Source organism: Callithrix jacchus, chromosome 1 (genome assembly GCF_049354715.1).
Source record: "Callithrix jacchus isolate 240 chromosome 1, calJac240_pri, whole genome shotgun sequence".
NCBI classification, from domain to species: domain Eukaryota; kingdom Metazoa; phylum Chordata; class Mammalia; order Primates; family Cebidae; genus Callithrix; species Callithrix jacchus.
The window spans coordinates 177064358-177088212 of record NC_133502.1 but is presented as its reverse complement, the minus strand read 5'-3'; the positions used below and the strand labels follow the sequence as shown (position 1 = coordinate 177088212).

At 46.9% G+C, this 23855-nt stretch overlaps 1 protein-coding gene across 49 annotated transcripts in view; it reads right to left on the bottom strand.

The window, feature by feature from the left end:
• Positions 1–23855, bottom strand: part of ODF2 (outer dense fiber of sperm tails 2) — a 46062-nt gene that overhangs the window by 13580 nt on the left and 8627 nt on the right. For 29 of the 49 annotated variants that reach the window (XM_078328819.1, XM_078328858.1, XM_078328868.1 and 26 more), the window contains 10 exons: positions 19077–19247; positions 17611–17771; positions 16004–16133; positions 14962–15093; positions 6459–6530; positions 4899–4970; positions 3927–4043; positions 3106–3291; positions 2517–2626; positions 161–296 (listed from right to left, as the gene is read on the bottom strand). In XM_078328819.1, the coding sequence (XP_078184945.1) occupies positions 161–296; positions 2517–2626; positions 3106–3291; positions 3927–4043; positions 4899–4970; positions 6459–6530; positions 14962–15093; positions 16004–16133; positions 17611–17771; positions 19077–19247 (1287 nt within the window). Of the gene's footprint in view, positions 1–160; positions 297–2516; positions 2627–3105; positions 3292–3926; positions 4044–4898; positions 4971–6458; positions 6531–14961; positions 15094–16003; positions 16134–17610; positions 17772–19067; positions 19248–23855 lie in introns of all 49 variants that reach the window. The other 20 variants (XM_078328806.1, XM_078328850.1, XM_078328750.1 and 17 more) reach the window with 1 other exon arrangement.

Below are 23855 nucleotides of genomic sequence, written 5' to 3'. Positions count from 1 at the left end.
TCCACCGACAGCAGAATGGAGGAATATACTGTGGTGCAGTATCTAGGCTTTTCTATCTCCCTCTTAGTCAAGATGCCCCCAGGCCCACTTAAGACAGGATCCAGTCATCACCTCTCTGGACCCCACCCAAGCTGCCTGGTCCCCAGCTCTCACTGCAAACCTTCAGCCTCTCATTCTCCAGCTTGAATGCAGAATACTCGGCAGTCTGACGGTGTAGTCTCTCCACCAGGCTATCCCGGTCTTCCCGCATCTTCTCCTCCAAGGTTTGTTGTTGGTTTACAAGATCTGTTACCCGGCTGGAAGGTCACAAAGTGAAAGCACACAGAGAGAATCAATTACACAGGTTTTAAAGAGTCTGGGTCTTTGTGTGGTGTGGGACCAAGTGTTGTCACCACTAGACATACTGCCAGCCTGCTCCCCAATCTCCACACTGAGAAGCAACTGTGCTGTCCTGTCTTGGCATTGCTGCTGTCCCAAGCCTGTCCCACTTCGGAATGACATCCTTTAAGATGTGTCTCCCATACCACTCCCTCTAACAAACCATCTACAATTCAACAGTAACCAATGACTTATTAGGAGAAGTGTGGGCTGGGAATGGTGGCTCACACCTATAATCCCAGTGCTTTGAGAGACCAAGGCGGGAGGATTGCTTGAGCCCAGGAGTTGAAGGTTGCAGTGAGCTATGCTTGTGCCATTGCACTATAGCCTCGGTAAAAGAGCAAGACATTGTCTCCATTAAAAAAAAGAGAGAGAGAGAGAGAGAGAGGCATGTGGACCCATCTTGATCCTCTCATAAGGCTAAGATAGTCTTTGAAGGCAAGGACCAGGGATGTGATCCCTTCCCAACTCTCCCTATGACACCTCCCTGAATCTCTCTGCCTATCAGATCTTGGTGTTAGGACAGACTCTTCTGGAATCCCTTTCTGGACTCCCAGGCTGGTGGTCAGGGTTTATCACCCAGGCATTCCTCTCCAGCAGGGCTCTGAGCACTCTGGGCTTTTGTCCCCCCAGTAGGGGGCTGGTGCCATGATTGGCTCATTCATATATGAACACCCACCTAGCACAGGCAGGAATGGCAATGAGTATGGTCTGGGAAAAAGTACAAGTAGAGAGAAAGAAACCAACTTAGGAGCCAGCTGCCCACCCCACCAATCCCTTTCGCTCCCTCCTGCTCTCTCAGTCACTCAGCAAGGCTATCAGTCAAAGAGTAGAGACTGTGGCTTCAAGAGGAGCCCTGGGGCTCACAGGTGCTTACTCTTCTATCTTGACCACAGACCCATCATAAAATATTTGCACAATATATGCTCTCAGTAGTGACCAATTACAGTTCACCACTGAACATTAACTAGGCCCAAGCAAACACATCAGTTTGCTGGCAACTCCAGTTTACCTGGCAAACTCCTACTCATCCTTAAAAACCCAGTTCAGGCCAGGCGTAGTGGCTCACACCTGTAATCCAAGCACTTTGGAGGCCAAGGCAGGCGGATCACCTGAGGTCAGGAGTTCAAGACTTGCCTGACCAACATGGTGAAACCACGTCTTTAAAAAAAACAACAACAACAACAAAAAACCCAGTTCAGACTTCAAGACATCTTGTCTTTGACCCCTCACCTGTACAACGTATGCTTCTGTCTTAATTATCTATGTTCTCCTATTAGACAGAAAACTCCCTAAGGACAGCACCTGGCATAGAGCCTGGCACACAGCAGGTTCTCAGAACATGTTTGCTAAGTTGAGTTGAATATAGTAAAAGAGACTTTCCTGACCCGGGAGATTAAATGAGGTCCCCCATGACCTATCCTTAGTGCAGGGAGTCAATGCCTCTTATAGCCCTATCTCTACAGAGTAGAAGGCAGGAAATGCATGTGTCTTCTTACTGCTGTACCTTGATGGCCAGCACACAGCAGGTTGGAACCTGGTAGATGCTCAACACATGTTTTTCCAATTAATGAAGGAACAAATGAGAACAGTGGAATGGTCACTGCTGACATTTCACCAGTTGCCAGAAAGGTGTCAGCTCAGTCACTTGCAACTTGGGGCCCCTTTTGCCCCCTACTCACATGCCATACCACTGACCTACTGACTGGCAGGCACTGGCAAACAGCTGCTGTCCGTGGGCAGACAACAGAGAGAAGACACTTGGGTCACCATCTGCCCCATTCCCTAAGAACAAGAATGACGACACCAGGATGCCCCGTTTCCCATACTGTGTAGATTGGGGACTGGCTCAGGCCCAGGTGCTGAAGTCAGACCCATGCCTCTGCGACCAGAGAGGCCCAGCCCCTACCCAGTGCCTGACAGTAGGATAGGACCCCAGGACTAGGGCCAGAGCCTGCACCCCAGCTCCAACCAGAAAGCCCAGCTCAGGGCTGCCCACATCACACCCCAGTGCAGCCCCCAGCCCAAAAAGTACACATAAGCAGCCACATGGCCTTCCCTGAGCCACCAGGCTACTCCCACCTGCACACACAAGTCCATCAACAGCCCCACATTCCCTCCCCTTCTCTAAGACATACTCATTCAGGACAATAATTTCCAGCTCAAGGTCTCCCTTGTCTTTTACGACTTGGTTGTAGCGGCTCCTCCAGGACTCCAGAGTGGATAAAGCTTCAGCAACATAAAGATCCTAGGAACACAGGACAACAGGGCCTGTCAGCCTAGTGTCAGTGCTGAGGCTGCCGGGAGCTAGGAGCGATTTTATCCTAGGTTGTCTCTCACCCTGGTAACCTAAACCTCATTCTGCAATTCACCTATCTAGAGGGCGCTGGGAGTGACAGTGGGAGCCTAGCTAGTAGTGCTTCCAGATTTCTGGCAATCAAATGCATCCTGTTTGCAAATCCTTTCTTAATCATCATTCTCACTCACAAAGCTGATGTGGCTGAACTCTTCTACAAAGCCACCAATCATCTCCAGCCACCCACCCATCCAGCTTTTACCCATTTGATCCCCTTAACTCCCTCTCCTTCTTCCCCAGCCATCCATCCTTTCCACCACTACCATCCCTCATCCACCCACCCCTCCACTACCCATCTGGCCGACCACCCCTATACCATCACCCAGCCCTCCTCAGGGCAGGTGAGGAGCTGGGCACCCCAAGCCTGTGACCTTGTCAGCGAGTTGCACGTGCAGCTGCTCTGCGTACTCCTCGCTCTTCTCGGCTCGCTCCTTCTGGGCTCGGATGGCCTTCTTCAAGCTCTCTTTATCTCGGTCTCCCTTCTGCTTCAACTCCTTCAGCTGCTCCATGATGGCCTCCACTTCTGCCTTGTGCTGATTCCCACTGCGCTCCAGATTCTGGAAAGGGGAAGGGGTGAGACAGAGAGGGAAAAGAGAGACAAGAAGGCCATGGGAAGGCAAAAGCATAGGATGAAGGAGAAAGGGAGGAAAAGGCAAGAGCAAAGAGGGAACAAGGAAGAGAAAAAACAGGTGTTCAGCTGTGTGATAGGCTTCCCTAACTTGGACCAGAGACACAGTCCCTCCCAGCTCTCCACGACACCTCCCTGGATCTGTCAGCCCACGGGGTCTTGATATTAGGTCAGAACTGCTCTGGAATCCTTTCCTGAACTCCCAATCTTGTGGTCAGAGAAAGTTTCTTGGTCACTCAGCAGACCTATGACTTCAGAGGACCCCTGGGCTACAAAGAGATCATTTCTTTCTCTTGGGTAGTTAGGAGAACTGAGGGCCTAAGGGATTAAGTGATAGGCCTGGGGGCATGACACACAACTCTAACACTGCTGGGAAGGATGCCCAATACCTCCTGGGTCTCTGTCCATTGTCTAGAGTGTCTCTGAGGCCTGAGTATTTTGTCATCAGCTGCCTCAGAAACCTTTGGAGGCATACATCCTGAGTGTAATACTAGGGCCAGGCCACTATCATCAAATTGAAAGGCTCCTGCCTCCTCCTTCCCCACTTGTGGGGCCACTAGGTACCTTGATCTGCATGCACAAGCGACTGTTCTCAGCCTCTTTGGACCGAAGCTGTGCCTGCAAATGCCCACGCATGGACTCCATGGATTTAGAAAGCTCAGAGGCTGTCTTTGCTTGAGCCTGTGGAGAGACAGAGAAAGTGACGAAGGCACAATTTTTTTTTTGAGATGGAGTCTCGCTCTGTCTCCCAGACTGGAGTACAGTGGCACAATCTCAGCTCACTGCTACTTCCACTTCCTGGGCTCCAGGGATTCTCCTGCCTCAGCCTCCTGAGTAGCTGGGGTTATAGACATGTGCCATCACACATAGCTAGATTTTTGTATTTTTAGTAGAAACAGGGTTTCACCATGTTAGGCAAGCTGGTCTTGATCTCCTGACCTCAAGTGATCTCCCCACCTTGGCCTCCCAAAGTGCTGGGCTTATAGGCGTGAGCCACCACCATGCCTGGCTGACAATTTTTTTTTTAGAGATGGGATTTCACCTGTTGGTCAGGCTGGTCTTGAACTCTTGACCTCAGGTGATCCACCCACCTCAGCCTCTGAAAGTGCTGGGATTACAGGTGTGAGTCATGTGCCCAGCCATTTTTTTTTTTTTTTTTTTTTTTTGAGATAGGGTATCACTCTATTGCTGAGGCTGGAGTGCAGTGGCGTGACCACAGCTCACTACAGCCTCAGTCTCCTAGGCTCAAGCAATCCTCCCATCTCAGCATCTAGAGTAGCTGGAACTACAGGTGCATGCCACCACACCTGGCTGATTTTTTAATTTTTATTTTGTAGAGATGGGGTCTCCCTGTGTTGCCAAGGCTGGTCTCAAACTCTTGGCCTCAATTAATCCTCCTGCCTAGGCCTCCCAAAGTGCTAGAACTACAGGCATGAACCACTGCACCTGGCCCAGAGGCAGGATTTGAACCCAGCTCTCTGCACATCCATTATGCTCTACTGGCTCATAACAATGCACAGTTCCTGGGGACAATACCTTCTCACATTGTATTTCCTGAAGGAGCTCTTCCACCTCCTTGTCCTTGTCTTGCAGCAGCAACAGCAGACGCTGGGAGAGAACACAGACTGTCAGGTACCCCCTGGGAAGGGCAAAGAGGCCCGGCCCAGGGAGGAGCGAAACTTTTGAGTGCCTGGCCACTGGGGCCCAAGGTCCTAAATACATTGACCAACGTCAGAGATCCTGGTAGGAAGCACCTAACATATGTATTAAAAAAAAAATTTTAAACAATGAACACATATTTATTTTGCAATTTAAGAATAGTAATGTTAATTGCAGAAAACACTGAAAACACACCAAAAACAATCCTCCAAAGAAACCCTGTAATCCCCCATGCAGAGATAACTACTGCTAATGCACATTAAAAGTCATACGTTCAGCTCCATAGGAAGGTTAAAAAAAAGTCATATGTTCAGCTCCATAGGAAGGTTAAAAAAAAGTCATATGCCTAGTTTGTTCCATAACCTAAAATCTCATGTTTACCACAATGCGATTAAATCTTCTGTATCTTTTGAAAGAGCGGCTTGATGTTTCAAATTACTGATGTATCATAATTTTTTTTTTGGAGACAGAATCTTGCTCTGTCACCAGGCTGGAGTGCAGTGGTGCAATCTCGGCTCACTGCAACCTCCAACTCCCGATTCAAGTGATTCTTCTGCCTCAGCCTCCTAAGTAGCTGGAATTACAGGCACGTACCACCATGCCAGCTAATTTTTGTATTTTTAGTAGAGACGAGGTTTCACCATGTTGGCCAGGATGGTCTCGATCTCCTGACCTTGTGATCCTCCTGCCTCAGTCTCCCAAAGTGCTGGGATTACAGGCATGAGCCACCATGCCCGGCCTGATGTATCATAATTTAACAAGGGCTTCTGAGCTGGGAATAGGTTTAGGCATTATCGCCGAGCTTGCTGCTTGTCTACTCCTTCCTCAACTTAGCGTCAGAGGCCACAGGCCCCACCTGGGAAAATGGGCCTCCATCTCCCTCCCCTCTCTTGGAGACTTATGAAAGCATTAATACAGCAGAGGCTCCAAAAAAGTCTTGAAGAAGCTGTTGAACTTTATGTCTGGGCCAGCCTATGGTTTCCCAAATTTAGTTGGCTATGGAACCTCCCCTTTGGTTTCTTGCACCCATTAACATCTTGAGGAACTTAGGGAATACACTTTGGAACATGGTGTTTTAGGAGATTCCTAGAATTAGGATTACTGAGTTCAAAGGTGTATATTTTTTGATGGCTTTGAATCCACGATACAAATAAGGAAATCCAGTTTTAACAGACACAGATGAGTTACAAATCCAACATTATTATTACCCTCTCTCATGCTGGTGTCCAGCTTTGTGGCTCAAGGTCGAAAAGTAACTAACTAGACAAGCCTATCAGAACAGGCAGGACAGGGAGACATCAGGCCATTTTACAGATCATAAAACTAAGACCCAGAGAAATGCTCCAGCCCTCCTGCCTTGATCCAAGCACCTCTACACTTTGTAGTGGATGTCTTGCCACTTTTACCCACTATAGTAGATGGGGGAGCCTTAGTTACCGCTTTCTCAGAGTCGGCCTCCGCCAGCCGTTTCAGTAGTGCTCCTTGTTGCTCCATTAGTCTTTCAGAATCCTTCAAAGGAAAGGAAAGGAAAGGGTCAAGTCATTAAGCAATAAACCCAGCTATCTACATTTTTTTTTTTTTTTTGAGACGGAGTGTTGCTCTTGTTACCCAGGCTGGAGTGCAATGGCGCGATCTCAGCTCACCGCAACCTCCGCCTCCTGGGTTCAGGCAATTCTCCTGCCTCAGCCTCCTGAGTAGCTGGGATTACAGGCACGCGCCACCATGCCCAGCTAATTTTTTGTATTTGTAGTAGAGATGGGGTTTCACCATGTTGACCAGGATGGTCTCGATCTCTTGACCTCGTGATCCACCCGCCTCGGCCTCCCAAAGTGCTGGGATTACAGGCTTGAGCCACCACGCCCGGCCAGCTATCTACATTTTATTGATTCATTACCTTTTCCAAAAAATTCTATTTTTTTTCTTTAAGAGTCTTGCTCTGTTGCCCAGGCTGGAGTGCAGTGGTGCGATCATGGCTTACTGCAGCCTGGACTTTATGGCCTCAAGTCATCCTCCCATCTCAGCCTCCCAACTAGCTGGAACCACAAGCATGTACCACCATGCCCGACTTTATAAATATGATTATTATTTGTAGAGTTGGGGGTTGCCAGACTTTTAAAATATGATTATTATTTGTAGAGTTGGGGGTCTCCATGTTTGCCCAGGCTGGTCTTCCTGGGTTGAAACCATCTGCCCGCCTTGGCCTCCCAAAGTGCTGGGATTACAGGTGTGAACCACCACACCTGGCCCAAAAAACTGTATTTCTAATTTGAAAGTAATAGGTGAATATATTCTCACTTTTAAATAGTGAATGCTGAAGTTCCTCCTGTACCTACCTTCAAAGCCTACCCGACTGCTATTAGTTTGAGGAATAATATCCTTCCCACTCTTTTTCTCTGCATTTACAGAAAAATACTGTATTTCTCTGTATGGAAAATACTGTACAGAATTCAATACTGTATTGAAATAAATAACGTTTCTCTGTACTGAAACAGTATTTTGCTGCATCAAGAGGAATACTGTTTTTCTCTGGGGGAAGGAAAATATATCATATTGTATTTATATGTTACTTGATTTTTAAAAGCAGCTTTATTGAGATATAAATTTGAACACCATTTAAAATGTACAGCATGGTGACTGTAATTAATGATGTATTAAATACTTGAAATCTGCTAGGAGATCTTAAGTGTTCTCACCACACACACAACAAAAAGGTAGCCATGTGACGTGATGGATATGTTAATTAGCTTGACTGAGGTGGTCACTTTACAATGTATATGGGTATAACATCATGATGATGAACATCTTAAAACATATACTACTTATGTTTGTCAAACATACCCCAATAAAGCTAGAAGAAAAAATAAAGTGTACAATTAAATGGCTTTGGTATATTCTGTTATTAATCTTTAAAAATTGTGGTAAAATTGGGAGGAGGGAAAAATAAATTAATTTTTTAAAATTGTGGTAAAATATATGTAACATAAAACTTGTCATTTTAACCTTTTTATTTATTTATATTTCATTTTATTATTATTTTTTGAGACAGAGCCTCGCTCTTTTTGCCCAGGCTGGGGTGCAGTGGCGCGATCTCAGCTCACTGCAACCTCTGCCTCCCAGGTTCAAGTGATTCTCCTGCCTCAGCCTCCCGAGTAGCTGGGATTACAGGCATGCGCCACCACACCCAGCCAATTTTTGTATTTTTAGTATAGATGGGGTTTCTCCATGTTGGTCAGGTTGATCTTGCAACCTCAGGTGATCTGCCTGCCTCAGCCTCCCACAGTGCTGGGATTATAGGCACGCGCTACCGTGCTCAGCTTATTTATTTATTTATTTTTTAGAGACACAGTCTAGGTCTGTCACCCAAGCTGAAGTGCATGTTGTGATCATGTATCATAGCTTACTGCATCCTTGAACTCCTGGACTCAAGTGATCCTCCCACCTTAGCCTCCTCGATAGCTGGGACCACAGGTGTGCGCCAACATGTCTGGCTAACCATTTTTAAGCATAAAATTCAGTGGCATTTAGTACATTCATAATATTCACAGCCATCACCACTATCTAGATCTGCAACATTTTCACCACCTGAAAAAGAAACCCTGTACCATTGAGCAGCCATTCCCATTCCCTCCCACTTCTGCCCCTAGCAACCACTGATCTGCTTTCTGTCTCTAATATGCCACGGCATAGTTAACCTCTCTCTGTCTCTAACATGCCATTGTCATTTTTAATTTTTAACCTCTCCTCACCACCTCTGGACAATGAGGCTGTTTCCATGTTTTGCAACTACAAACACTGCAGCAATAGACATTGCTGGGCATATACAAAGTGCCTGACTAGGATTGATACCAAGAAGAGGAATGGCCAGGTCAGAAGGTCTGAGATTTGTGGCTAAAATGCCCTGTAAAATGCCTGCACCAATTCACCGGCTACAAGCAGGATATGGGAGGACTCATTTCCCTGCATTCACCAGCACCAAGCAGCAACCAACCTCTGCCTCTGTTGGCAGTCTCTGCCAACAGCACTCCTGCTGGTTTCATTTGCATTTTTCTAATTACCTGTGAAAATTAACATCCTCTCATATGAGCCATTTGGGTTTCCTCTCGGCCCATTTTCTCACTGGGCTGTGTCTTTTTGACTGTCCCTATTTTTCCTTGGCACCTGAACAAAGTTTCCCTTGAAGGAGAGACACCTTGTTCACCCTCTCCCACTCAGACCCACAGATCCCCTTCATAAGCCCTTCAAAGGGCTCTTTGGTTCCCAAAGTTTCCTGGGGACCTAGAAACTGACATAAGACAGTATTATGGATTCTCTGGAAACAAGAAGCAAAGAACATGGGACAAAAGGCTGGGCCACGGATGCAGAGCCTGAGGCTGTTCTCACTGCCCTCCAGGCCTCCCCTGGGGCACTGAAACTGCTGCCCAATTCTACTGCCATCCTCTGTGCATGAACGCACCAAAGCCCCCTACTCTAAGAGCCATGCACTATCACCACCCCCATCTCACAGAGGAGGAGAGCGAAGGCAAGTGAGGCAAGTGAAGAGAAGTGAAAGCAAGTGAAGTCACACAGCTGGATGTGGCAGCACTGGGTCCTGAAGCCGACTCAGACTCCAGAGCCAGGGCAGTTCCCCACCACACTGAGTGCTCCCCAGTAAGCACCAAGATGGTGAGGCAGCCCTGAACATAGATGGGCACCAAGGAGCTGAGCCTAGACTGAACAGGAAATACAACTTTTGGGTGGGATTTCAAATTACCTGACCCTTCATCTCCAATTTAAGATGGGACTCCAGGATGATAGAAGCTAAGAAATCAAAAAAGGAAAAACTGGCTAGAGCAAGAGGCTTTTTTCTTTTTGTGAGACGGAGTCTCGCTTTGTCACCCAGGCTGGAGTACGGTGGCATGATCTCAGCTCACTGCAACCTCTGCCCCCCGGATTCAGGTGATTCTCCCGCCTCAGCCTCCCGAGTAGCTGGGACTACAGGCGTGCACCACCCATGCCAGCTAATTTTTTGTATTTTAGTAGAGATGGGGGGTTTTACCATGCAGCTAGCCCAGGCTGGTATTAAACTCCTGAGCTCAGGCAATCTGCCCACCTCGGCCTCCCAAAGTGCTAGAATTATAGGAATGAGCCACCGCACCCAGCTTTTTAAATTTTTTGAGACAGTGTCTGGCTCTGTCATCCAGGCAACACTTTCAAAAGTCGAGTTGAGCGGATCACTTGAGGTCAGGAGTTCAAGACCAGCCTGGCTAACATAGAAAAACCCTATCTCTACTAAAAATACAAAAAATTAGCCAGGCATGGTGATGCATGCCTGTAATCCCCGCTACTTGGGAAGCTGAGGCAGGAGAATCGTTTTAACTTGGGAGGTAGAGGTTACAGTGAGCTGAGATTGTGCCACTTCAGCCTGGATGACAGAGCAAGACTCTGCATCAAAATAAATAAATAAATAAAGGTTCCCTCTGAGGGAAGGGAGACAAGGTTATTGCAAAATAATACACAAAAGGTATTCAACTATGTAGACACTTATTTTAAAAGGTGGGCAGTGAGTATACCACTTTATATTACTTATTTTACACATATAAAAAATTTTTTTGAGACAGTCTAACCCTGTCAATCAGCTTGAGTGAGTGCCACAATCACAGCTCACTGTAGCCTTGACCTGGGCTCAAGCAATCCTCCCACCTCAACCCCCCAAGTAGTTAGGATGATAGGTATCTGCCACCACATTTGGCTAAATTTAAAATGTTCTGGAGTGTCAAACTCCTGGCCTCAAGCAATTCTCCCACCTCCCAGAGTGCTGGGATTACAGGCATGAATCACCATACTTGGCCTTATTTTATATATATATAATTTTTTTTTTTTTTTTTTGAGACAGTCTTGCTTTGTCACCCAGGCAGAAGTACAGTGGTGTGATCTAGGCTCACTGCAACCTCCACCTACTGGGTTCAAGCGATTCTCCTGTCTCAGCCTCTTGAGTAGCTGGGATTACAGGCGCCCATCACATTTTGTTGTTGTTGTTGTTGTTTTTGAGACAGAGTATCACTCTGTCATCCAGGCTGGAGTGCAGTGGCACGATCTCAGCTCACTGCAACCTCTGCCTCCCGGGTTCAAGAGATGGTCCTGCCTCACCTGAGTAGCTAGGATTACAGGCATGTGCCACCATGCCTGGCTACATTTTTTATTTTTAGTACAGATGAGGTTTTACCATGTTGGTCAGGCTGATCACAAACTCCTGACCTTGTGATCTGCCTGTCTGGGCCTCCCAAAGTACTGGGATTACATAAAGACCACATGACCTCACTTATATGTGGAACATAAAGAAGTTGAACTTGGCTGGGTACAGTGACACATGGCTATAATCCCAGCACTTTGGGAGGCCAAGGCGGGCAAATCATGAGGTCAAGAGATCAAGACCACCCTGGCCTGTCTCTACTAAAAATACAAAAATTGGCTGGGCATGGTGGCACATGCCTGTACTTCCAGCTACTTGGGAGGCTCAGGGAGGAGAACTGCTCAAACCCGGGAGGCAGAGGCTGCAGTAAGCCAAGATCACATCACTGCACTTCAGCCTGGTGACAGAGCAAGACTGTCTCAAAAAAAAAAAAAAAAAAAAAAAGGTCAGGCATGGAGGCTCATGCCTGTAATCCCAGCACTTTGGGAGACCAAAGAGGGTAGATCACAAGGTCAGGAGTTCAAGACCAGCCTGACCAACATGGTGAAACCCATCTCTACTAAAAATACAAAAATTAGCTGGGCATGGTGGTGGGTGCCTGTTGTCCCAGCTACTTGGGAGGCTGAGGGAGGAGAATCGCTCAAACCCGGGAGGCAGAGGCTGCAGTAAGTTGAGATTGTGCCACTGTACTCCATCCTGGTGACACAGCAAGACTCTGTCTCAAAAAAAAAAAAAAAAAAAAAATAGTTGTCAAACTCACAGAAGCAGAAAATGCTGGTTTTCAGAGATGAAATTTTTGGGGGACATTGGGGAAATACTGGTTAAAGGCCATAAGATTTCATTTAGACAAGGAGAAATTGTTCAACATGGTGACTATAGTTACTAACTGCATACTTGAAAATTGCTAAAAGAAAACCTTAAGTGTTTTCACCACAAATATCTTAGTATGTGAGGCAATTAGCTTGACTTAGCCATTCCACATTGTGCACATCTGTCAAAACATGTTGCACACCATTAATTTTTATTTGACTATCAAAGAAAATACAGTCGCTGGGCACGGTGATTCACGCCTATAATTCCAGCACTTTGGGAGGCCGAGGTGGGTGGATCACGAAGTCAAGAGATGGAGACCATCCTGGTCAACAAGGTGAAACCCCGTCTTTACTAAAAATACAAAAATTAGCTGAGCATGGTGGTGCGTGCCTGTAGTCCCAGCTACTCGGGAGGCTGAGGCAGGAGAATTGAACCCAGGAGGCAGAGGTTGCGGTGAGCCGAGATCATGCCATTGCACTCCAGTCTGGATAACAACAGCGAAACTCCATCTCAAAAAAAAAAAAAATACAGTCATCCCTTCACATTCATGGAGGATTGGTTCCAAGACCTTCTGTGGATACCAAAATCCAAAGATATAAAATGGCACCTCCTCCCATATACTTTAAATCATCTCTAGATTATTTAGAATACCTCATACAAGGTAAACGCTATGTAAATAGTTGTTATGTGATTTAGGGAATAATATCAAGAAAATCGATAAATATGTAATTTATTTTTCAAATATCTTCAATCCAAGGTTGACTGAATCTATGAATGTGGAACCCACAGATACAGAGGATCGACCATATTTGCTAACATCTAATGTTTCAGAGAACTTTTTTTTTGAGACGGAGTTTCGCTCTTCTTACCTAGGCTGGAGTGCAATGGTGCAATCTTGGCTCACCACAACCTCCGCCTCCTGGGTTCAGGCAATTCTCCTGCCTCAGCCTCCTGAGTAGCTGGGATTAGAGGCACACGCCACCATGCCCAGCTAATTTTTTGTATTTTTAGTAGAGACGGGGTTTCACCATGTTGACCAGGATGGCCTCAATCTCTTGACCTCGTGATCCACCCGCCTCGGCCTCCCAAAGTGCTGGGATTACAGGCTTGAGCCACCACGCCCAGCAGAAGTTTTTTTTTTTTTTTTTTTTTTTGAGATGGAGTCTCTTTCTGTCGCCCAGGCCAGGCTGGAGTACAGTAGCACGATCTCAGCTCATTGTAACTTCTGCCTCCCAGGTTCAAGCGATTCTCTTGCCTCAGCCTCCCAAGTAGCTGGGATTATAGGCATCCACCACCACATCCGGCTAATTTTTTTTTTTTCAAGACAGAGTATTGGTCTGTCACCCAGGCTGAAGTGCAGGCTCACTGCAACCTCCAACTCCCAAGTTTAAGCAATTCTACCTCAGCCTCCCGAGTAGCTGCCTCAGCCTCCTGAGTAGCTGGGATTACAGGTGCATGCCACCACAACTGGCTAAGTTTTGTATGTTTTTAGTAGAGGTGGGGTTTTACCATATTGGCTAGGCTGGTCTTGAACTCCTGATCTCATGATCTACCCACCTCAGCTTCCCAAAGTGCTGGGATTACAAACCTTATTTTTGTATTTTTAGTAGACACGGAGTTTGGCCAGGCTGTTCTTCAACTCCTGACCTCACCATACCCAGCCTCAGAGAATATATTTTAAGAAAACATCAGCCTGGTCTGATGAAATATGACCAGGTCGTATTTCATATGACCTGGTGAAACCCCGACTCTACTAAAAATGCAAAATTAGCCATATGTGGTGGAATGTGCCTGTAGTCCCCCCTACTCAGGAGGCTGAGGCAGAAGAATCACTTGATCCAGGAAGGCGTAGATTGCAGTGAGCCAAGATCATGCAGCTGCACTACAGCCTGGGTAACAGAGCAAGACTCTAACTCAAAAAAAAATAAAAAAAGAAAGAAAAAACAAAGCTGGGGTGCAGTGGCTCACACCGGTAATCCCAGCACTTTGGGAGGCCGAGGCAGGTGGATCACAAGATCAGGAGTTTGAGAACAGCCTAGTCGATATGGTGAAACCCTGTCTACTAAAAATACAAAATTTAGCAGGGTGTGGCAGGCACCTGTAATCCCAGCTACTTGGGAGGCTGAGGCAGGAGAATCACTTGAACCTGGGAGGCAGGTTGCAGTAAGCCAAGATGGTGCCACTACACTCCAGCCTGAGCTACAGAGTGAGACTCCATCTCAAAAAAAGAAACAAAAACAAAGTGAGACCACACGATTCGTGTCTGCTAGCCATTAATCATTCTCCTATAGAACAAAACACTATAGTCTGAAACTCTCTTTTTCTTGCCCTGGGCTGAACCCCTCCCCTGACTCCCCAGTGACTTCTTTTTGTTTTTTATTATTTTCTCTTGAGGAATACAGTTGAACCCACTGACTTTTTCAAGGTCCTTCCTGTGCTGACCAGCTCAGATTCAACACCCCCTAAGATGGTACTCAACTACTGGGTGCTGAGCACTTCATGTGAACGATTTCATTAAATCTCTCTCTCTTTTTTTTTTTTTTTTTGAGACAGAGTCTTGCTCTGTCGCCAAGTGCCAGGCTGGAGTGCAGTGGTGTGATCTCGGCTCACTGCAACCTCTGCCTCCCGGGTTCAAGCAATTCGCCTGCCTCAGCCTCCCGAGTAGCTGGGACTACAGGCGCGCACCACCATGCCCAGCTAATTTTTTCTATTTTTTTTTTAGTAGAGATGGGGTTTCACCATGTTGGCCAGGATGGTTTCAATCTCTTGACCTCGTGATCCATCTGCCTTGGCCTCCCAAAGGGCTGGGATTACAGGCATGAGCCACTGCGCCCAGCCTGAATGCATTAAATCTCTCTCAGGTCAGGCACCAATCTTATTTTCTTTTACAGACAAGGAGAAAGGCTCAGAGAGGACAGGCATTCGAGGCTAGAGGAAAGAGCTGGGCCCTGAGCTCACCTCTTTGCAGTGCTGTTCCCTCAGGAGGTCTCGGAGGGTGCGGTTGGTCTCTTCAAATGTGCTCAGCTTCTGCAGGAGAAGTTCCTTCTGCCTCGTCAGGGTGTTGATGTCCGTGCAGGTCATTTGTTTCTCCTGGAAGACAAGCCGGCAGTCTTACAGATGTGGGGGAAGAGGGAAGAAGCAGGCCCCATGGGCACTCAAGAGGGCCGGTGTCAGAAAGCCCAGACAAGGAGAGCAAGGCTATATATAATGCCAAGGTGATCAAGGGCAGGATTCCTGGAGGCAGTGGACCTAGAGGGACAAGTAGGAGCTAAGCCTGCTGTGAGCAAAGGTGGGGAAAGGGGTGGGAGAGTGTTGGCAAATATAGTCAGGGCAGACTTCCTGAAGGGAACAAAGGAGGATAACAAGACCTAGTGGCTGATACTTGCAGGAATCAACCACATGCCTTGACTCACTGTGATCCCAGGTGACCCATGATGAGGTCTCCTCAAAGGCGGTGATGAGAGGTCATCTTTAAGGTCAAGGATTGGGAACTGAGAGTGGTAGGTGGGGGCCTAGGAGTTAAACATGCCCTCCCCCAGCCTGAAGATGTCATAAAGACTGCCTGATGACTGCATAAAGACTGGCTCACTGCAACCTGTGCCTCTGTTCAAGCAATTCTCCTGCCTCAGCTAATTTTTCCCCCGAGTAGCTGGGACTACAGGCGCATGTCACCATGCCCAGCTAATTTTTTCTATTATTTTTAGTACAGATGGGGTTTCACCATGTTGGCCAGGATGGTCTCAATCTCTCGACCTCATGATCCGTCTGCCTTGGCCTCCCAAAGGGCTGGGATTACAGGCGTGAGCCACTGCGCCCAGCCTGAATGCATTAAATCTCTCTAAGGCCCTCTCAGGTCAGGCACCAATCTTATTTTCTTTTTACAGACAAGGAGAAAGGCCCCGCCACAGCCTGCAGCTGTGAGACAAGACCCCACCACAGCCTGCATCTGCCCCCTTCCTGGGCCAGTTCCATGACTGGGGTCCTCCCACCTGCCACCTACCGTTTTCAGCTTCCCGATAGTATCCTTCAAGGCCATGACCTGCTTGGCAGCTGCAGCCCCATCCATTTCAGCCTCTACCAGCTTGGACATGAGGCACTCCTTCTCCTGCTGTAGGTGTTTCTTCTGAAGTCTGGGGCCAGAAAGACAGGGCTCTGTGAGTCCTCCCAACCTCCGCATGTCCAGAGGTCCAAGCTTGCCTCACAATGCCCTAGGAGGCCACCTCTGGTTAGGAAAAAGTGGGGAAAGGGGCAGGGACAGCCCTTCTGGTCTGGGTGGCCTTCTGAAAGGACCAAGGCCAGAATTACATTTGCCTGGGCACCAGACCATGGCCTCCACACCAAGAGACATTAGCTACCTGTGGCTCTGTTTCTCTCAAACACACACCATTGTCATCTTTGCACACCCCCCCCAACGCCACACCCTCCTACCCACCATCTTCAGATATACTTTTGAGCCCTTATATCTCTTCTCTATGCTGGAGTCAAGGTTTTTAAAACCTTTCTATGGCTCTAGGCCAGGTACAGTGGCTACTACCTGTAATTCCAGCACTGGGAGGCTGAGGCAGGTAGACCACTTTAGATCAGGCATTTGAGAGCAGCCTGGCCAACAAGTGAAACCCCATCTCTACTAAAAATACAAAAGTTAGCCAGGCATGGTGGTGAGCACCTGTAATTCCAGCTACTTGGGAGGCTAAGGCAGGAGGATCACTTTAGCCAAGGAGGCAGAGATTGCAGCGAGCCAAGATCATGCCACTGCACTCCAGCATGGATGACAGTGTGAGACTCTGTCTCAAAATAAACAATTTTTTTTTTATATGGAGTCTCGCACTGTCGCCTGGGCTGCAGTGCAGTGGCACAATCTCGGCTCACTGCAACCTCCGCCTCCAGGGTTCAAGCAATTCTCCTGTACTGCCTCAGCCTCCCAGGTAGTTAGGATTATAGGCGCCCGCCACCATACCCCGCTCATTTTTTGTATTTTTAGTAGAGACAGGGTTTCACCATGTTGGCCAGGCTGGTCTCAAACTCCTGACCTCGTAATTCACCTGCCTCGGCTTCCCAAAATGCTGGGATTACAGGCATGAGCCACCTCGCCTGGCCAAATAAATTAATTAAATAAAAGAAATCCTTTCCATGGCTTCCAAAATGCCCTCAGTGCAAAGGTCAAAGTAGCTGTTGAGAACTGGCCCCCTGCCAACCTGTGTGGCCCCCTTGTCCTCTGCTCACCCACTCTGGCCTGCTTTCCATTTCTCAGCTACAAACACTTTCCCACCCTGGGGCCTTCCCACAAGATGTTCCCACTGAGCAGCATGCTTTCTTCCCCAGCACCCACCTGATGAACACATAACGATCCTGCAGGATGCCTCTTAAATGTCACTTGTTCCAGAAAGAGTTCCCTATTACCTACCCCATTGGGTCCTCCCTTCCCCTCACAGTACAAATCATAAGCACAATCAGTAATAACTGTAATTAACTGTGTGACTATTGAACAGGCTCCAGGACACAGGCACAGTGCCTGTGCCCACCTCCTCTATGCTTTCCATTACTGCCCAGGGTTCAGGGCAGCCTGGCAGTGAGGAATAAATCAGCAGGGGCAGGGCGGGCACTTACATGGTGAAATCCTTCTCCTCCTTCATGCGCTCGATGTTGTGCCTTAGCACTGTGTTCTCGTGCTCAGTCTCAGCCAGTTCATGGGCCACCTCCTCCAGCTCTTCCTTCCGCTCCTCCAGGAACCTTTTGGCCATCTGGCGCTCACCCTTCTGCATCTTGACCTGCACAAGGGTACGCAGGCAGGAGCCACTGAAGAGTCCCTCCTCTATGCTTCATTGCTAGGCCCAACGCTTTGGACCAAACTAAGGGCCCCAGCCAGGCATGGTGGCTCATCCCTGTAATCCCAGGATTTGGGAGGCCAAGGCAGGTGGATCACTTAAGGTCAGGAGTTCGAGACCAGCCTAGCCAACATGGTGAAACTCTGTCTCTACTAAAAATACAAAAATTAGCCGGATATGGTGGCATACGCTTGTGTCCTCAGCTACTTGGGAGGCTAAGGCAGGAAAATCACTTGAACTCGGCAGGTGGAGGTTGTAGTGAGCCAAGATTGTGCCACTGTACTCCAGCTCAGGCAACAGTTCGAGACTCCATCTCAAAAAATAAAAGTTTGTTTATTTTGCTCTGTCATCCAAACTGGAGTGCAGTGGCGTGATCTTGGCTTACTATAATCTCCATCTCTGTGGCTAAAGCAGTCCTCCTGCCTCAGCCTCCCAAGTATCTGGAATTAAAGGCTTGAGCCACCGCGCCCGGCCTGTTTATTTATTTTGAGGCAGAGTGTTGCTCTGTCCCCCGGGCTGGAGTGCAGTCTCGTGATCTTAGCTCACTGTAACCTTGTCTCCTAGGTTCAAGCGATTCTTCTGGCTCAGCCTTCTGAGTACCTGGGACTACAAGCGCCGCCACCACACCCAACTATTTTTTGTATTTTTCATAGAGATGGGGTTTCACCATATTGGCCAGGCTGGTCCTGAACTCCTGACCTTGTGATCCGCCTGCTTCGGCCTCCCAAAGTGCTGGGATTACAGACATGAGCCACCACACCCAGCCAAAAGCCTGGATTTTAATGACAAATATGCCAACTTCCTAGTTGGGGGCCTTGGACTTCTAGCTTCTATTTCCAGTTCCATTACCACATCCCACCCCAAGAGACAGCACAGAAACTGAGGACAAACTTCCTTGGCCTCTTTGGGGCTTTGTGTTAAACTTTGTATAAAGTTTCCCAGGTATTTCATCTTTATAATGAGGACATTAACACCACCAGCTTCACATGCTATTGTAAAGTCAAATCAGACTACCCACATAGAGCACCAGGACAGCAGCATACTCAATAGAGAGCATCCCTTGGTGGGATGAGATCTCATGCTGCCGCAGCTCCCTCCCCAGGCAGGCACCTGAAGCCCTGGGCAACCCTGAAGAGGAGGGCAGAAGGCCTGCAGAGGCATGTTAAGGGATCAGGCAGGAAATCTACCTGGGTGGTCCTGCACATCCTCAGGGTACTAGCTGTCCCACCAGCCCCATACCTCTCTCACCTCAGACTTCAGACAACCAACTGCATTCATTAGACTGTCAATCTTCTTATCATAATGATTCATTTTACAGTGACCTGAGTCATCATCTTCTGTAGAGAGGTCACTTAACCGCATCACTGAGACCAGCTTTTCTGAAGATGGTGGTGTGATCTCCAGGCAATGAGGTGGATTCTAATGTAGGGGAGGGAGAAACACATGAACTTAGAAGGCAGATCCTTGACCATGAGTTCTACCACTGGAAGCTTATTTACTATTAGACAGGAAAAGCTGTTAACAGCTAACTCAGGGACCCCAGGAAGAACCATACTCTGCATACTCTGAAACTTCATGATGGAACATTACCTATCCATATTTAAATGATGACTTTGGAGAATTCCTAACATCAAAATTGAAAGCTTGGGTTACAGTGTTAAGTTTAAAATAAAGAACTAGGCTGGATACCCTGAAAACCCAGTATTTTGAGGGGCTGAGGTGGGAGGATTGCTTGAGGATGGGAAGTAAAAATGAGCCTGAGTAACATAGTGAGAACTTGTCTCTACAAAAGTAACAAAAATTAGCTGGGGCCAGGCACAGTGGCCCACACCTGCAATCCCAGCACTTTGGGAGGCCGAAGCGGGTGGATGACCCTCGAGGTCAGGAGTTCGAGACCAGCCTGACCAACATGGTGAAACCCCATCTCTACTAAAAATATAAAATTAGCCAGGCATGGTGGTGCATGCCTATAATCCCAACTACTTAGGGGGCTGAGGCTGGAGAATTGCTTGAACCCGGGAGGTGGAGGTTGCAGTGAGCCAAGATCTCGCCATTGTACTCCAGCCTAGACAACAACAAAACTCTGTCTCAAAAAAAATCAGGTGGGTGTGGTGGCGCATGCCTGTGTTCCCAACTACTCAGAAGGCTGAGACAGGGGATTCCTTGAGTCCAGGAGTGCAAGGCTTCAGTGAGCTATGATAACATCACCGCATGCCAGCCTGGGTGACACAGCAAAATCCTATCTCTAAAAATAACAACATTAATAAAGAAAGAATATAACAAATCAGCAAAAATATTAATACCCAAAGTTGGCAAAAGTTTAGGGCAATACATTTTTTTATACCTAGGACAGAAATATGTCAAAAGTCTTTTAAATGAATATGAATACAATAGTGGATTAATTACAAAGGAAGATAAATCTGCTGAAAAGATATTTTACAAACAAGTGACTAAATCTGAGAAAAGACCAGATATTGTATGATATTAAGAAATGCTCTTAGGAGTAATCATTGTTATTTTGATGACGTAGAAAAATATTATAAATGCATATGGTACAATACCTGGAAAATACTTTTGTAAAGACAGCAATATAGAAAATATTTTAAAATACATGTGTGCTTCAGAAAACTTCGTGCAAAGCTGTAAACACCTTGCATTTTTTTTTTTTGAGACAGGGTCTCACTCTATTGCCTAGGCTGGAGTGCAGTGATGTGATCTCTGCCTCCCAGGTTCAAGTGATTCTGCTGCCTCGCCCTCCTCATTATCTGGGATTACAGGTGCCCACCACCATGCCCAGATGTTTTATTTTTAGTAGAGACAGGGTTTTACTGTATTGGCCAAGCTGTTCTCAAACTCCTGACCTCAAGTGAACCATCTGCCTTAGCCTCTCAAAGTGCTGGGATTACAAGGGTGAGCCACCACACCTGGCCATCTATTTTTTTTTGAGACAGAGTTTTGTTCTTGTCAACCAGGCTGGAGTGCAATGGTACAATCTTGGTTCACTGCAACCTCCGCCTCCTGGGTTCAACTATTCTCCAGCCTCAGCCTCCCATGTAGCTGGGATTATAGGCGCCCGCTACCACACCTGGATAATTTTTGTATTTCTAGTAGAGGTTGGGTTTCACCATGTTGGCCAGGCTGGTCTCGAACTCCTGACCTCAGGTGATCTACCCACCTTGGCCTGCCAAAGTGTTGTGATTTCAGGTGTGAGCCACCATACCCAGCTATATATATTGCTTTTATAAGAAAAGAAGCTACTTTTAATACTTAAAAGGACAAAAACAGGAAAATGTATAGTCATGTGCCACTTAACATTTCAGCCAACAATGGACTGCATATATGACAATGGTCCCAAAACACCGTATTTTTACCGTACCTTTTCTTTATTTAGCTATGGTTCAATATGCAAATACTTAGCATTGTGTTACAATTGCCTGCAGTATTCAGTGTGGCATCATGCTGAATCATGTAGAGGTTTGTAGCCTAGGAGCAATAGGCTATACCATATAGCCCAGGTGTGTAATGTAGCAGGCTCTACCAATCTAGGTTTGTATAAGTACACTCTATGATGTTTGCAGAATGATGAAACTGCCTAACAACACATTTCTCAGAATATATCCCCATTGTTAACTGATACATGACTATATATATTTTAAAATTATAATATATATGTGTGTGTGTGTGTGTGTGAAAGTGTGATTAGTTACTCCCTGTGATAGGGAGGCAGTGATATAGAAAAAAGCCAGGAACAGCTTCCAGGATGCTGGGTGATGCGGCAATCAAGGAGCAATACACTTCTGATGCCTGTATATCCCCGCATTTTTCCTTTTTGAGACAGGGTCTCCCTCTGTCAAGCAGGCTGGAGTGCAGTGGCACAATTTTGGTTCACTGCAACCTCCATTTCCCAGGCTCAAGTGATCCACATCATCATCCCAAGCAGCTGGGACCACAGGTGCACACCACCAAGCATGGCTAATTTTTTCTATTTCTGGTAGAGGTAGACCAGAAATATGTTGGAGACACTGTCCAAACTGGTCTCCAACTCTTGAGCTCAGGTGATCCGCCCGCCTTGGCCTACCAAAGTGCTAGGATTACAAGCATGAAGCACCATGCCTGGCACATCCTCTTTTTGTTTTCTTTGGGTTTTTCTTTTTTTTTTTGAGATGGAGTCTCGATTTGTTGCCCAGGCTGCAGTGCAGGGACATGATCTTGGCTCCATGCAATCTCTACCTCATGGGTTAAGGTAATTCTCTGGCCTCAGCCTCCCATGTAGCTGGGATTAGTAGAGCAGCCACTAATATTTCTATTTTTACTAGAGACAAGGTTTTGCCATGTTGGCTAGGCTGGTCTTGAACTCCTGACCTCAGGTGATCTGCCCACCTTAGCCTCCCAAAGTTCTGGGATTACAGGAGTGAGACATTGCTCCTGATGCTGTACTTTTCAACAAGAAGTTTTAAAGACTTAATAGCAACCCAAATTGAGTAGTTGATTATTTTTCTGTATTTTCAAATTTCCCTAAATAAAAATAGATCATTTTTAATAATAGAGGCAAGAAAAAACCTAGACCTTCTTTCTCCCAAAAATAATCTTATATTCCAGGAGTTTTATCAATCAAGAACATGCATTTAGCAGCTTTTGGTCTTCATTTCCATATCCTCCCCAAACTTCTACCTCCGGGGGCTGTTCTCCTTCTGTCCATAATGGACAAGGTTGAGTTAGGGCCTCTCAGGGTCACAGAAAGCCACTGGCAAGTGGAAAGGGGCAGTCCTAAGAATCAAAGCAAAGACAGCTACTGTTTCAGCTGCTGAGAGAACTTGGGACCTTCCACCTCTAGGATTTGACCGTGAGACTGGAAGTGGCATTATGCTTTCCAGAGGGGATTATTACCCCTAGCAACCCATGTCAACAGGAAACATTTTCATAGCAGCATCTCTGTGGTGTGTACTTTGAAAACTACCAAGGAGGCCAGGCATGGTGGCTCACGCTTATAATCCCAGCACTTTGGGAGGCCAAGGTGAGCAGATCACTTGAGGTCACGAGTTCAAGACCAGTCTGGCAAACATGGTAAAACCCTGTCTCCACTAAAAATACAAAAACTAGCCAGATGTGGTAGCACATACCTGTAGTCCCAGCTACTCAGGAAGCTGAGACAGAAGAATTGCTTGTACCCAGGAGGTGGAGGTTGCAGTGAGCCAAGATCGCACCACTATACTCCAGCCTGGGTGACAGAATGAGATTCCATCTCAAAAAATGAATAAATAAAAATAAAGCATTAAAACTGGCCATACCTCAGAGGCAATCACTGCTTACCACTACTTGCATATTCTACCAGAAAATGTTCTATACATACATGTGTTTATACATGTACACAGACGCCCCTTTTCTGCACAAATAGGGCTGGTCGAATGCTATATGTTGTGCATCTCCATGCTTCCTTACCATGCATAAATATCTGTCTCAATCTTCTTGTTTTTGAGACAGGGTCTTGTTCTGTCACCCAGGCTGTAGTACAGTGGCACAATCACAGCTTACTGAAGTCTCAACCTCCCCCTGCCAAATAACTAGGACTCCAAGTATGTGCTACCACACCCAGCTAATTTTTTATTTTTTGTAGAGGTAAGGTCTCGTCATGTTGCCCAGGCTGATCTTGTACTCCTGGGCTCAAGTGATCCTCCTGCCTCAGCCTCCCAAAGTGTTAGGATCACAGGTATGAGCCACCACAACCAGCCTCTACCACAATCTTTGCATGGCTGCATGGTATTCCATTGTATGGATGTATCATAATATTTCTCTGTTGTTTTGTTTGAGACAAGGTCTCACTATGTCACCCAGGCTGTGGCATAATCATGGCTCACTGCAGCCTTAACCTCCCCAGCTCAAGCGATCCTCCCACCTCAGCCTTCTGAGTAGCTAGAACTATAAGCACATGCCACCACACCCAACTAATTTTTCATTTTTTGTAAAGATATATGTTGCCCAGGCTGATCGAGAAAAGTGCTAGGATTACAGGTGTGAACCCACCATACC